The sequence below is a fragment of the Pinus tabuliformis genome, chromosome 2_2 (assembly GCF_031772625.1).
Source record: "Pinus tabuliformis cultivar Carrire ecotype Pingquan chromosome 2_2, CPIR1, whole genome shotgun sequence".
Lineage (NCBI taxonomy): Eukaryota > Viridiplantae > Streptophyta > Pinopsida > Pinales > Pinaceae > Pinus > Pinus tabuliformis.
The window spans coordinates 419,753,041-419,768,720 of record NC_142300.1 but is presented as its reverse complement, the minus strand read 5'-3'; the positions used below and the strand labels follow the sequence as shown (position 1 = coordinate 419,768,720).

General features: G+C 41.7%; 1 protein-coding gene across 2 annotated transcripts in view; it reads right to left on the bottom strand.

Moving 5' to 3' along the window:
- The window catches only part of LOC149193053 (putative protein S-acyltransferase 19), a 264,412-nt gene that overhangs the window by 126,197 nt on the left and 122,535 nt on the right, over positions 1–15,680 (bottom strand). For both annotated transcript variants that reach the window (XM_089404776.1, XM_089404777.1), the window contains exons 4-6: positions 3,515–3,583; positions 3,309–3,380; positions 2,972–3,100 (exon numbers count right to left, since the gene is read on the bottom strand). In XM_089404776.1, the coding sequence (XP_089260902.1) occupies positions 2,972–3,100; positions 3,309–3,380; positions 3,515–3,583 (270 nt within the window). The remainder of the gene's footprint in view (positions 1–2,971; positions 3,101–3,308; positions 3,381–3,514; positions 3,584–15,680) is intronic.

The window sequence follows — 15,680 nt, the reverse complement described above, 5'->3', positions numbered from 1 at the left end:
GGATCTCAAGGTTTGGTGGAATTCTCACAATTGATTCTTTGGAAACCTCAAGCCCTAGGTGTGACTTTGAAAAGAAACCTAGTAAGTTTCCATTGGATAAGGTGGTCTTCTTAAGGAATTTATGAACTTGATATTCGATGGAATTAATCATTCAAAACCTATTAATTATAGGCACCAATGGTATGTTCTATTCTTTACAGCAAATTTTTACTTCAATTTCTTTATTAGCCCAATATCAATATCCAGATTAGCAATCACATCAACATGATAGTAAAATGCAGATAGAACATAAACATAAACAGTAGAAGACAAGCCAAGACAAGAGGACACAAGATGTGGCACCAGCCAAGGACAAACCCCAATGTGGGGAAACCCTTGATCAAATATTCTTATAGTCTTCAATAGTTCAGCAGAGAGAGATAGTACAATTTACAAATCTAATAATTTATAATAGTGGCAAAAGAGCCCTAACCAGAAAAGTCAATGCTGGTGAATAGGACAGATTTGACCCTCAACAAATTAGTCAACTTCAATGAACTTCGGCCTCCAAACAACAAGATAAAACAGCCCTCAAAACAGTCAAATTCAGCCCATTCAAAGTCTGGTCAAACAGCCAACCTACAGTCAGCCCTAGCTACAGTCAATGTTGGTCAACAGTGAACGTTTAGCCTCGATTTTTGTGCCTAGAAATGAGGCCAGCCCAAACAAAGATAGCCCTCACAAAAACGCAGTCAAAGGAGGTCAACACATGCTGGTCAACGCTTGGTCAAATTGTCCAGAAATTTCAGTGCGCTGAAATTTTGGCCTCCTGAAATTTCGCTCTCCTAAAATTTCGCTCTCCTGAAATTTCGGCCTCCTGAAATTTCGCTCTCCTGAAATTTCAGGCTCCTGAAATTTCGCTCTCCTGAAATTTCGGACGTGTGGAGAGAGGCCCAAAAATCCGTACCCAATCAATGAAGAGAAAGGGAGAAGTGGGAAGATGAGTGTGTCCAAATGAGGCTAAGGCATCATGTATTTATAGCAAACGTTGAGGATGAATAGACGTGACTGTTGGGCTTCTGAGCCTACATAAGTTTGCTGGCCAACCTTGACAATTTGTCCATAATCAAAATAAATTCATAACTTCATTTGTACATGTCGGAATCAGATGATCTTTAGATCAATCCTACACCTATCAAAGAAAGAAGTCCAAGAAAAATATCAGTTGTCATAAATAAGATGACCCATGGGGAGTTTGGCCTTAGTTGCCAATTTTAACAAAACCCTTTCCCTTCTCCTACCTTGACCTAGTGAGCACATTGGAGGAGCTCTTCCCACGATTATACATAAACCCTAGGTCTTGTGTGGGCCCTTTCCAAGTCTCTCAAGTATAGAAAAAGGCAATTTTGAAGTTTAAGATCATCTTGCAAAGCTTCTTGAGCGGTCCTATCTCATCTTGGAAGTCTTGATTTTAGGCATATCTAACCCCCATTGCATATTTCAAGTTGTAGGTCTTGATTTCCATCCTAGGTCTTTCTTGGAGAGCCCTTCTTGCATCGAGTGTTAATTGAGCCTCTCATTGAATGGGCTTAGTGGAATCACTTCACATAGATCATTGATCCTTCCTTTCTCAAGTGATTCCTATCCTACCGGGACTCCTCCCATCGGTGAAACTCTGTAAAAAGTAGGGGACACTGACTGATATGACAGTGGATCTTTATCCCATTGTTGTCTTTTGGTCTAGTAGTTGTCCCATAGGTTCCCCTCCTAGGACCCCTGCTAGATTGTGTGGCAACAGGGTCAATCCTATTAGGTGGCAATCTAATTCAGCCTCTAACTTAGCTTTGACTTCAACTTCGATGCCATGTCACTTGACTGGTCTCTTTGACTTGGAGAAAAAATTTCAATATGTCCCCCACTTATTCATGTTGTAATTTTCTTGTCCTTTTCTCCACTTTTATGACTAAAAGTGGGTTTTCATGGGGAAATAATCATTTTTTGACCCTCAAAGTGGTACTAAGATAATGTTGCTGCCTTGAGCATGAATTTTGAGCATCCACATGCCACCAACATTTCCTTGCACCACTTATTTAGATTATTATATAATAATAATTAAAAATCTCATCCCGCGGGGATTTTTAATTATTTAAAAATACATTGAAAGACTTAGTCAAATTTTGTAAGACTTTGGATATGACCTAGCATGGTAATATACATTGACCCTAAACATCAGAACATACTCAAGGCCCAATTATTAAGCCACACTCCAACTTTGCAGGTATATGTGTGAAAATACTCAACTAGTTATTCATCGCTAAAAAGCAAAAATAATTAGTGAAGTGAAAAAAAAGCACTCTATAGTGGACTCACTTAGTAACTAGGTCCCAAGTTGCCTAAGTATTTTACATAAGTTCATTATGCTAGCGTTCATTTATTACAATTCCCCCATGGGTGTACAGAATTTGAGAGAAGAAAGTAGAAGAGGAGAGAGAAGAAGGGGCAGAAATGCCCTGTTGGACTTCTAATCCTTTCAAATTTTGTCAAATGCCTTGTGCATTAGACCATGGGGTCTTCACACCCTGCAAGGTGGAATTTAGTAGGTAACAGGTAGCACAACTGGCAGACCTTGACCAATAAATTCTTAATAACATCAGATCCTTCCTTTTGTTTTGGAAAACTACATAGCTCTCTTTTAACCAATCTGTAAGGATAAACATTTGTAAACTCATTAAATTATCACCCTAAGATTTGCCAAGCTAGCTGGAACTAGTCTGGAACAAGGTCATTTCACAGAGAGTTCTCCATTAATAAAGACAGCTTCCTGTTGAAAATAAAATGTTTGAAACAAATTTACACTCTACGATATCCAAATTTTGCCATTTCATGGTGAAACTCTGAACCCCTCCTGAGCCTCACCACATTTCTGTAACAAAGGTAAAATTATATAAGAAAACCACTACTATTTAGTTTCGGTAACTAAGTAAAGGAATACCACAACAGCAATGTATGGAGCCCGTGAAAAGCTGTTGCCAAGCTTGTCCATTATCTCCTTATCAATTCCTCTTTTATCAACAAAACAGCGAATCAAAACCGCAATACCCACTCCCCATTCAAGAATGAGCTGCCATACCCAAAAGGAAATGCCATTAGAGATGCCGAAAAGAGAATGAAAAAAAAAAAGACTATTTCATACATTACGTGCAAGGAAATTGTGAATAAGAGGGTACAGCACACTTATCCATGAGCTACAAGTTTATTCCCCACACAATATTTTTCCAAAATACAAGCTTTTCTTCTTGAACAGCTTTGATCTTCAGACTAGTTCTTACCAAGGAAAGGCTAGTAGCCATAAGTGCTACAAAAGTGATATAATTCTTCTTTCCAACACAGTTGTTCAGCCACTGCATACAAAAATTTAAAGAATACTTATACATCAAAGCTCTAAAATAAATTTTATGAATGGATTATCCAGCAAAAGCTTCAAAATGAGGAATTATTTTATCTCAATAACCAGTTTCACATAATTCTCCTGTACCCGACAATGGTGATCAAATCCATCAACACATTTGTCACAACTCCTGCAATGCTTACTGAACTTCCGTACCTGCATGACAATTAGAACAAAGTTATCATATTAAGAAAACCACTCTGTAATATACAAGACAGCTAGTGATGAACATAACTTGGACTAAGGCTTTGTTAAACACAGCATGATATGTGTACTCTCACTAAGAACAGTTCTTCAAAATACTAACCACAATGAATCTCAGAAACGACAGGTCCTGTATCTTTATCTCCCTAATTGTTTCTTTGCTTGTTTATCACCTGCTCATTTTATAAAGAATGTCCCTTGCATAACCTTAAACAGGAAACTTCTTCCCCTTCTCAAAAACATTCCACTGAAAAACGAGACCGCATATACACCTTCAAAGCAGTACAAAAAAGACCAGATCTGGCAGGTGCATAACAAGAAAAAGCAAGCTAAACAGGTGCCAAAATAGAATACCAGTTATGTGCATGCAGAGGAAAAAAATTGGTGCAAAGCAAGAGTGGATAAAGCAGTATGCCTCCACAGGTTTCTACAGGTATTGATCGCAACACTGGGGATAAACCAGATGTCCATTTACAGGAGGGGTGTCAGCCTACCAGCAGATTTTAGTACGTACTTTCAGTCATTATCCCAGCTGTCCAGACTCCAGACATTAACTCGGATGGTTCAAAAACTTTCATGAATGACACCCCCTCCAAGGCCATCACTGTTAAATACAGCGTTCACACATGTACTTGATTTGGGTTGCCCATGAAACTCAAACTTTCAGCCTAGAAAGTTAAGGAAGCATCTGTGGATGATTGATTGGCCATTGTCGGTGTTGATTTGGGGTAGCATTGGATGTGCTCTAGCCACAAAAATTGGTGGAGAGGCTAAAAGCACATAAGATCTCCAATACCGAGAAATGGTTTGGGTAGATTCTAAACAGCCTAGGAGAAATTAAAATAATTAATATTTTTAATGGAGTCCCTAAGTCTAAACTAAGGTAAAATAAAATATTAATTTGAATTAATATAAAACTGTGTTAAAAGGGTCCAAAAGTCATGGATCAAGCCAGAGTTAATCTTAGCCGTTGATTAGGGACTTAATCTCGGCCGTTGAATTGTCAACGAGAACAGTATAAGAGGAGGCTTGAGGGTCACTTGGAGAACACACCAAGTTGATCAAGAATTCGATTTTCTGGAGCAGGGCTTGTTGAGGAAATCGAAGGAGTGATCAGAGTTGCCGCTGAGGGGCAGTGAATGCAGTAGCAGAGAGGCAGAGATAGTACCAAGAGCATCAGCGCAGAAGCCAGGAGAGAGGGACGCAAAGCCAGCAAGAGGCCACGCATAGCCAGTCAGGGCCCACACAAAGGCAGCCAGGAGCTGTGCAGTGCCAGAGAGAGCCAACATGGGTGACGCAGAGGCTCTAGAGGCTGATGCAGAGGCTCCAGAGGCTTACACAAGGTGAGTTGGGGTGACGCTGGGCTAACACTGGGCCAGAGAGGCTAACGCAGTCCCTAGAGGCAAACGCTAGAGATTTCGTGGGGCAGATTGGAGCTAAGAGCTGTGGGATTGTTCATCCGAGGTTTTAGTCGGAATATCTGTCTCCGACTGAGAGGTACTATTGTCGAGATCATTCTCTATTGCGTGAGTCGGTTTGGCACCCAGATTGTATTCTGAAACTGCTTAATAAAAAAACCCTCAGGTAGCTGCACTGGTTTTCCCGCATTGGGTTTTTCCGAGGACATTGGTCAAAAAACAACGATGTCACTTGTGTGCTTGTTTTTCCTTCAGTTGATGATTTGTAATGAGTTGAGCATGTACTTGTATTTATTTTCAGTATTTACATGGTAAATAACTTGCTAATTAAACAGAACAAGTAGGCAGAAATAAATCAGAAAGTACTTAAAGGGTTTCTAACAGTTAGACTTAGAAATTCCAACATGGTATCAGAGCGTGGTTGCAGACAGTGTTTTCAAAACCGTTTTAAAAAACCGGTTACCGGTCTAATCGGCCGGTTAGCAAGGCCGCCGGTCTAGACCGGCCAAAAAACCCAGTTGGAAGGCCCCCTTCGCCCAGTTTTTCCCGTAACCGGTGAAAAACCGGCCGGTTTAGGACGGAACCGGCCAAACCGGCCGGTTCCGTCCTAAACCGCCGGTTCCGTCCTAAACCGGCCGGTTTTAGGCATGCTCTTCAAACGAAACAGTTTGTACTTTGAACTCAGTAACAGCTAACGCCTTTTTCTGCTTTGGTAGAGAAGCTTCCGCTGCTTGAAGTAACAGGTTCGCAGCTGAAATCCCTTGACTTGAACCCACTCTGTAACATTAGAACAGTTCACGTTTAAATGTTGTAAACCACCATAACTGGTGTCGGCTAGATAATGCATCCAATCCATTAAAATAATCAGATAACTTTGCCGTGAAGCACTCAACTAAAAATGATGCATGAGGCCAGACTATAGGACCATTAAGTACGTGTTTACTGATCATATAAAATACCACTGGTTAGAAGGCTGTCAAGGTTTACAAGATGTACATGCAGTTCTCAAGGTAACTCTATTTTATAGCATGAGGATTGTGATGAATGTGCTTCTAACTTTCTCGGTACAGAATCTACTAGTGCCCTCAAATGGTAAGTCTATCAGGATTGGGAAGAGTGACAATCCTTGTTGGTAAGGTTTATGCTTCGTTAATACATTTTACCGACCTTGAATCTGAGGCTAAATCAAAAAGATCGCAACGTTCATTGATATCACACCCCAGTGATCCTATCTTTGTGCTTGAGTTATGATTTTGTATTTATGACCACACTATGATTAATGACACTGTCAAAAAGCCACAAGATGAAACAGATTCATGCAACCAACTTCTTGAACAATGGATACCAAAGTTCTGTTAAAATTGGCCAAGGCGATTTAAGATTCAGGAACCTCCCAGTGATTTAATTAGAAAGACAGCCAACTTCCAAGGTTTTGCAGCAAGAATTTCACAAAATTGCCTTTTATCGGAACTCCCATGCACAAACTTGAGTTTCAGATTACATTTCAGTTGGTTTTTATAAGACTGATAAGAAATTGCACAGAAAGCTTTTCTGATTAGGTCAATTGCCAATCTTGGAAATCATCAAAGACAACCATTTATGTAGATATGTGATGTAAGCTCAACAGTTCAACATGAAACTTTGTAATCAACAGATCAAACTTCCTCTTAAGCTGGTGTTCCCCCAAATCCCAAGTGCCCACAATTATGCTTGTTTTTGTACAATTTTGAAATAAAACACCCCATGTGACTCCATATTCCTTTGGAATGTCCTCCCTCAAGCATTCTCACCTTGTCCCAGTAATTGAAAGCTTAAAATGTCATGTACATCTTCAGAATTACGAGTGACTTTTTTATCTGTAATAATACTCCCTTTGAACTTAAAATGCCTTAGCATTTTTTTATGGTTGCTTTAACATCACATTATCGGTCCTTGCCAGACAGACGGTAAACTTCAAATCTAGGAAAGGTTTCGTTTCCACTTCTATTGTCATTGGTGGCATTGATACTGAGGTTGCAAATCAGGCTTAGGCATCCTCAGACTCTGAACCAGATGATGTCTATGTAGCTCCTGATGATGATCCTGTGTCTAGTAGTGGTGATGAACTTGATGATTGATCATGTGTACACTGTAGACTTGTAGTAGGACTGTAGGCCAATGGCCTCATAGCTTGCAACATTGTTTTTGGACTTTATAGGCCATTTAGAGCCTCATTTCTTATGTATTTTCCTATTTTGTCGATGATATGTATTGCACTCGGTGCCATTTTGATATATTCACCTTTACATGGTATATAAATGAGCAAACTTTGCATATTTTGTCTCTATTGGCTTGGAATCATGGTTTTACATCTTAAAAATAGTTTTGTTTCATTAAAAATTAATTATTTAATGTTTTTTTTAAAACTGGTTCGTTTAGACCAAACCAGTCCCAGTTAGACCGGTTCCGGACGGTAAACCGGTTCATTAGGTGGACCGGTCCAGTCACCAGTTCCGGTTTTAAAAACATTGGTTGCAGATCACAGGAGAACTGAGGGCATTAACCGAGCAAAGCAACAGCAGCAGAAGCAGTTGTCCTGAGTGAAAGAAGTTGTTCCTAGCGGAAAAGCAGCAAGGAAGGGGTGACGTAGTGCCTGCGTCATCAAGTTTGAGCCGAGACAAGGATCAGCGCAGTGGTAGAAAGGAGCGGACCTGACCTACGTAATACCCGGTCATCTTTCTTAGTCAGGAAGGATTGACGTCCGTGCCCAGGAGGTGCAGATTTTGCTGGTGTCGAGATTGCGCAGAGCCTAGAAGCTATAACCTTCAGTTTGTTGAGGCATAGGAGGTTGTGGGTAAGTTGCAGAGTGAAGCTGGTGGGGTACTGTGGTCAGAACAATACCTAACAGGGCAAGACCAAGGAGGAGGGAGTTGCTGCCGAGGATTTCTAGCCAAAAAATCTGGATCAGTGGTGCAGCTGCACTAATGATCGGAGTGAGGGCATCTCGACATTGGCAGAGGGGTTTCCAGGACGGAAATCGAGGCTCAGAGGGAGTCACATCAAGAACTTCCAAAGGAGAAGTAGAGGAGCAGCGAAATGCCAGTGAACGGGGTAAGAGACCAGGACAGACTGGACGGAGCCTCAAACTTCGTAGTCTGGAAGGCCAAAATCTTGTCTGTTCTAGACAAGAATCGTCTCAAGCACTTCGCCTTGAAGACGATAGCGATCCCAGTTGACCCGGTTGAGAATGACAAGTACGAGGAGGCAATGGCGAGGGCCAAGGGAATCCTCTTTGACGAGGTCAAGGACCATGTAGTACCACATATTGCCGAAAAGGAAACGGCAAATGCGATGTGGGAGGCCCTGACGAAATTGTATCAGCATACTTCCATGCAGAGGAAGATGCTACTAGAAAATCAGTTGCGGTCATACCAGATGCAGAAGGGAGAACAGATCGACACCTTCCTCGATCGATTGAAGGAGATCCGGGATCAGCTAACTTCCATAGGGGCCACACCGGATCAAGAATTGATGGTGAGGACAACCCTAAACGCAGTCTCAGAAGACTGGGAGGTGTTTGTCCAGAGCATACTGGGCAGGTCGACCCTTCCAAATTGGGAGGAACTGTGGGCGGCTCTTCGCCAAGAAGAATCAGAACCCTGACCAACGCGGGAAGCAGCACCAAGGGGGTCAGAATCAAGAAGGAGGAAGAGGAGGATGCTGCCCTATCATCTACGGGAAAGCAGGAGAAACAGAAGAAGGACCTCTCCAAGGTCAAATGCTTCCATTGTGGGGAACTGGGTCACTATGCGAGCCAGCGTCCAAGGAAGAAGAGCAAGGCAGAGGCTTCCGAGACCAAGGTTGCGCCAGCAAGGGCGGAGAAGGAAGTGGAGACAGATGATGATTGTGCCATGAGTGCTCACACGCCGCTTGAGAGGAAGTGGGGAGACATCGAGCTGTAGTCAGACGGACTACAGGCGATGAGGGGCAAGATCCTCGAGGTACCCAGCCTCTTGGATTATACCTTGCTATGGGAGCCGCGAAGAGGAGTAGCAGTGTTGGCGGATGCCAGTAGAGACGGATGCGTATGGAGCGACAGAGGGAGCTACAATGCAGGATTCCCAAGACAGCGTGAGGCAGCAATGCAAGACACATGGAGTTGTTGCAGCGACGCAGAGGTCAGAGAAGGGGCACTTGTCAGCGACAAAGGGAGTTTCAGCATCATGGGTGTCTCTAGCCTGATAGAGATGTCAGAGCTAGGAGATCAGTTACTTACTTCTCAGTAACTGAGTTGCAGTGCAGCGGTTAGCAGTGGCAGTGCTATGGGCAGCACGATGCAGCATGATGAGAGGGGTTGTCGTACGGATGCAGCAGTGGCAGTGGCAAGGCCATGGGTAGCAGTACATGATGCAGCAGTACAAAGGATGTTGGGCAGCAGGCCTAACATCAACACCAGGACCAATGACAGATGATCAGGGTAACGCTCAGTGAAGAGTATTACTAGAGCACAGTCCTCGCTAAGAGGGAGTGTTTATTTGGGGTAGCATTGGATGTGCTCTAGCCACGAAAATTGGTGGAGAGGCTAAAAGCGCATAAGATCTCCAATACCCATAAATGGTTTGGGCGGATTCTAAACAGTTTGGCAGATATTAAAATAATTAATATTTTTAATGGATTCCCTAAGTCTAAACTTCGGGAAAATAAAATATTAATGTGAATTAATATAACACTGTGTTAGAAGGGTCCAAAAGTCATGGATCAAGCCAGAGTTAATCTTAGTCGTTGATTAGGAACTTAATCTCAGCCGTTGAATTGTCAACGAGAAAAGCATAAGAGGAGGCTTGAGGGTCACTTGGAGAACACACAGAGTTGATCAAGAATTCGATTTTCTGGGGCAAGGCTTGCTGAGGAAATCGAAGGAGTGATCAAAGTTGCAGCTGAGGGGCAGTGAATGCAGTAGCAGAGAGGCAGAGATAGTATCGGGAGCATCAACAGAGAAGCCGAGAGAGATGGACACAGATCCAGCTAGAGGCCACGCAGAGCCAGTCAGGGCCCACGCAGAGGCAGCCAGGAGTTGCGCAATGCTAGAGAGAGCCAGCGTGGGTGACGCAGTGCGAGTTGGGGTGACGCTAGGCCAGAGAGGCTGACGCAGTCCCTAGAGGCAGACGTTAGAGATTTCGCAAGGCAAATTGGAGCTGAGAGTTGTGGGATTGTTCATCTAAGGATTTAGCCAGAATATCTATCTCCGACTGAGAGGTACTATTGTCGAGATCATTCTCTATTGGGTGAGCTGGTTTGGCACCCGGATTGTATTCTGAAACTGCTTAATAATAAAACCCTCAAATAGCTGCACCGGTTTTCCCGCATTGGGTTTTTCTGGGGACATTGGTCCGAAAACAACGGTGTCACTTGTGTGCTTGTTTTTTCTTCAATTGATGATCTGTAATGTGTTGAGCATGTACTTGTATTTATTTTCAATATTTACATGGTAAATAACTTGTTAATTAAATAGAACAAGTATGCATAAATAAATCAAAAAGTACATGAACGGTTTATAATAATTAGACTTAGAAATTCCAACAGTCGGGAATATCATGGTTAGTTTGCATTCTCATGTGATCTTCCTCCAAGAAGTAAATGTTTTTGGCATCAAGTTCCACTTGTTCAAGAATAATTGGAATGGGAAAATGTGGAAACACCTAATGAAGAGGGTAAAGGGGGGGGGGGGGGCCTATTTGTGATGTTGCCTCTTGGTAAAGGGGGGGCTATTTGTGAAGATCCCATGGCTAGTTGTTGTTGGATGACAGACCCGCTAGCAGGTAAGAGTATGGGGATTTTATTCCAAGTATGGCCCTAGTGATTTTATGGACCATTACAACTCTGGCATTGGATGGCCCATACACTTCCTCCTGTTGAATGCGTCCTTGGGAGTGACTTGAATATGGCTAAGTGGGATGATGACTGTCTCAAAGGGTGGGAAACTATACTCTATTATGATGAAAGACAAACTTGGAATGACTGCAAAAGTTACTTGCCATGTAAGATATTGTGTGGTGCTAGAAGAACTTAGCACAGAGGGTGGCACACATGGTCTAATAGCCAAGGCTAGGCTTGAAAATTTGTATGCCAACTCCAATGCAACCATGTCCTCATCCATTGTAGAGTGTTCTATTCATGCGCATTTGTCCATCTCTCGCTCTGATCACTTCCCCAATTTCACCTGTATGTTCATGTGTGTTGATTCCTAGTTTGAGGCATGTTACCCCTGACATTGTGTGACGACGTCCTTAGTTTAAATATTCTACCCAAGTAAGCTGCCTTGGAGTATTTTCAGATTCATAATTGTGATGGAGCATTTGATTGACATAGGAACATAATTGTTGGTGCAACATTCTCCTAGACACTTCCCTTGTGACAGTTTATGTGTTAATCACTTTGATGGGTGCTAAGGTGTCTTGAGGAGTGTCTATTAGTGGATTTGTTTTCCTATTGTTACTACCCCTAGAGCACTTTTACATGGAATTGATGTTATTATTTTTCTACCACGTGAAAACCTTGGGTGTATGGTGTCTATAATCTTCATGGTTGGTTTACTCATCTTGGTTCATGGTTATCCTAGCTGAGCGCTCCATGCATACACACATTTCTATGGTGGTCTAGCCTCTTCGTGGCTGTGGTGATACATTATTCATGATACATTTCTGCTTGGTGGGGAAACACTCTAGGTGATATTGGCAGTTTGGTACTGTTGTGGCATCCTTTTAGTTAGTCATTTAATTGAGTATATCACTTCCTTATGTGGCTCATATTCTCATATAACTGGAGGCATGAGGCTCATATTCTCATATATCTGGAGGCATGGGCATTGTTACCCGCCCACGTAGGTGACCCCTAGGAGAAAAATTTCCCACTGATATTTAAGTTTGCCAACGAGCAACCCCATCATGAACCACTAATAGCTAGCCTCAAATGCCTCTCCTCCATGCTCCGGTCACTGCTTTCTTCATCTATCCTGCTCCGATGAAGGTGGACCATCAAATATAAATTACATTAACCATTTTTTTTATTCAAGTGCTTTCATTTAATGTTAAGGGTATTTTAGTATGGATCACAAGCCGAATAGGATGATAGACTGCTTTCGACTTTACATTTGTTCCCTTGCTTCACCTTGGTGGTTAATAGGTTATCACTTTCCCCTAGTCCAGTGTGACCTTCGTTGAGGCCTTTCTTTCAATATCTATCAGGGGCACAAAAAAGAGGATCTAATTGATCTTGTATGTGCATGCTAATCCATACTTAAAACCTTCCATCTTCCATATATATACATATCCCATCTTTGGGTTGATTGATATATATCACTAGTATTGGTTCACTGTTTTCCTCATCCTTGAGTAGGGGCCTAGAAACTTTGCCCTAAGAGGTTGATGCAGCAGAAAGAAAAGAAAAAGCATGAGCCATAATGTTAAAATGCAAAAGATTGGCAGGGATAAATGAAAGTGTGTGGACAAAAGCCTAGCCTGAGCTCTACCCCCCTCATTAGCCCTCACCTAATTCCTGGTTAATGCATGAACTATCTAAATGAAAGGAACTTTGAATATCCCAACCCTGATGAGCAATGAAACACTTCATCTTTAAGGGGTTAATGATGAATCAATGAAAGCTTGTAACCCAAGCTATATATATATATATAAAGAAAAATCAATGATGAAAAAGACACACAAGAGGGATGGTAAACATAGGCCTCAGGTCCCACGAATTCTCCCCCTTCACATCATAACGCTCAAGGATGTTGGAATTTCATAACTAGTGCAAAGACTATGGCATCTTCCATGAAGTAAACCCCATACCATGTCATTGATCATTTGCACCTGTTGATAGATGGGTCAGCCAAGTAATTGTTTCTCCCCTTAATGTTGGAAGCACCTAATAGGACCTTGGGATGGCCCTCCCATAGCTAAGCAAGGTAAGTTGTTTACAAGTCTTAGGCCAGAAAGAAAATTGAAGATTATGCTTGTGTGAAGTACTTTGATGCCCTTTTTCATTGAATATGGCCCACTCTGATACTCTTATCATTTGTGCAACTATGATGTTGATCTCACTTGATTCTATGAGTATAGTTAGATCTTTGCTCCTAGATACAACTGCCATCCGTTGAAGGATTGTATGATGCTTCTCTAGCACTTCAAAGAGGACATCCAACTCGACTTGATGACTCCATTAGGCACTTTGACCTAGGATGTTGACCACATATTAAGGACTATTGACCTTGGGATGCCTTTAACACAATTGATGCCACTCTTCTCTCCATCTAGGACCTAAAATGTTGCACTTTGGAACCAAGATGTTGCCTTGAAAGCTGATGTAACCCAGAGTTGACAGGACACCCATAGGCTAGCATTGCACCTACTTGATCGACATCGCCCTCTTTTTGAGAGGATTTGATGATGATGATGAAGAATCGAGACCCCTCCGGAGAGGATGGTACACTACTCGACATTGACGTCATGCCCTACTCACTGATGCCCAACTCGATTTGATGACTCCACTGAGCACTTTGACCTAGGATGTTGACCACCTATTGAGGAGTATCTACCTTGGGATGCCTTCAAAACAATTGATGTGACTCTTCTCTCCATCTAGGACCTGAAATGTTACATTTTGGAACCAAGATGTTGCTTTGACAGTTGATGTGACCCAGAGCTGACAAGACATCCCCAAGCCGGCATTACACCAACTTGATGGACATTGCCCCCTTTTTGAGAGGATTTGATGATGATGACGATGAATTGAGACCCCTCCGGAGGGGATGGCACACTACTCAGCATTGACGTCATGCCCTAGCTCATTGACGTCCCCTTCAAGGAGGTTGGATTGATGATGTGGAACTTGTTGAAGATAACATTTCGAATGATGGAGCCTCGCTTGATGATTGGACACCATTTGATTAAGAGATATGAATTTTAGGATGATAAGCCCCTACCCTCACCATCCCCACACCTTTTGAGTTATCCACAACACATTTTGACAAGAGACACGTTTAAAGGATGACGTCACCCTTGGAAGCATTTTAGTTCACATGTGTGGGTTAAAAGAGGCTTGTTTTATGTTTTATCATTGAGTTAGCTATCTTTGGAGGTTAGCTTATGACCTATCCAAATTGTGATCACATTTAACATTATTTTTAGGGGTTTTAGTCTAAATTTTGGATAAAATCAACTTGGTTGCCCCCAGATACGTAGAGGGAAATTGATTTATCTTTCAAGGAGTGTCAAACACACTTTGAGACTAATGTGCACTAGTTAGCTTCTTCTCTCTTGGTGGCTATGAAGCATTAAATGAGCAAATTCATCTCAGGTAGCGTATTGTGATTGGATGGTTATCTCTCTTGGATGATAGTTAAACACACACATGGATTGGACAAGATATGAAACAAACGTGAGATGCATTTACTATTCAGATCATATACATTTATAATACATTGTTGGACACCTAATCCTCTAAGGGTTGGTGTGTTAGGTGTCCAACATTCCCCCCCCTTAATCCGAAGGGGTATATAAAAGTCCAAGAATAGAGTTGTAATACAAAAGTACAATAATGCATGACAACAATAAGTTGAATGTGCTCTCTGAGATGATAGCATAAAGTTGGAGAATGTTAGGATATTTCGACACATAGGAAATAGTTAAGTATAACTTGGTCTAGTGTATATTTAGGTAAAGTGTGTTTCTTTACTATGTACTTTTTGTAACTTACAATCTGACGGTCACAATATGTTCTAGACATGAAGTGATCTGACAGTCACGATATGTTCTAGACATGAAGTGATCTGATGGTTCATTCTCTCCTCGATATTACCAACACCAGATCCGTGACTTAACACCCGATTGGTCCATGATCTCTATTTAAAGAGCATGGAGTGTCATTTGTAAGGTGACCGTTCATGAGAGAAAATTATGTAAATTTTCTTTCTTTTACATTAATAAATTACCTGAAGTGATCGTGTTGGCTCAGGCCGTGGACTGTTTCCCTCTTTGAGGGTTTTAACCACATCAAGAATATTGGTGTATCGATCTGTGATCTGTTTGTGAGCAGTCTCCTTCGATGTTCTATCTAAAGAACTTACCTTGTAAATTCCTACATGGTATCAAAGCTATTCGAGGGCCGCATCTATTGGTGATCCAAATCCGAAGCCGATACAATTGCATCTGACTGTTGTTTCCTAGATCTACTGTTTCTGACCGCTTTCGAGCCGAGAGGACTGCTCTATTGTGTTAAGATCATCTATTCCAATAAGGAACCCCTTTCGTTTCACGCGAAAAGGTTTCTAGTAGCCTTAGCTATGTCATTTTTAAGATATGGAGGTATTTAGTCTTTATTTGCAGTTACAGTTATTTATCTCTTTATTTTTCTCGATTTATAGTCCTCTATAAAAAAAAATATTACCGGATCTATACTTTTCATTTTTGCGTACGCTGTTTGCCCCGCAACTCTGTGCAATCTAGGCAAACCAGAAACAAAAAGAAATGATTTTTCTCATGCGTATGCTCTTTTCCGCTGCGCCTTAGTGTGATCTCGGAAAATCAGAAACATTGAGGAAAATATTTAGTTTCCGGCCAAATCTAACTTTAAGCCGTAAGGCTTGGATTTCTTTT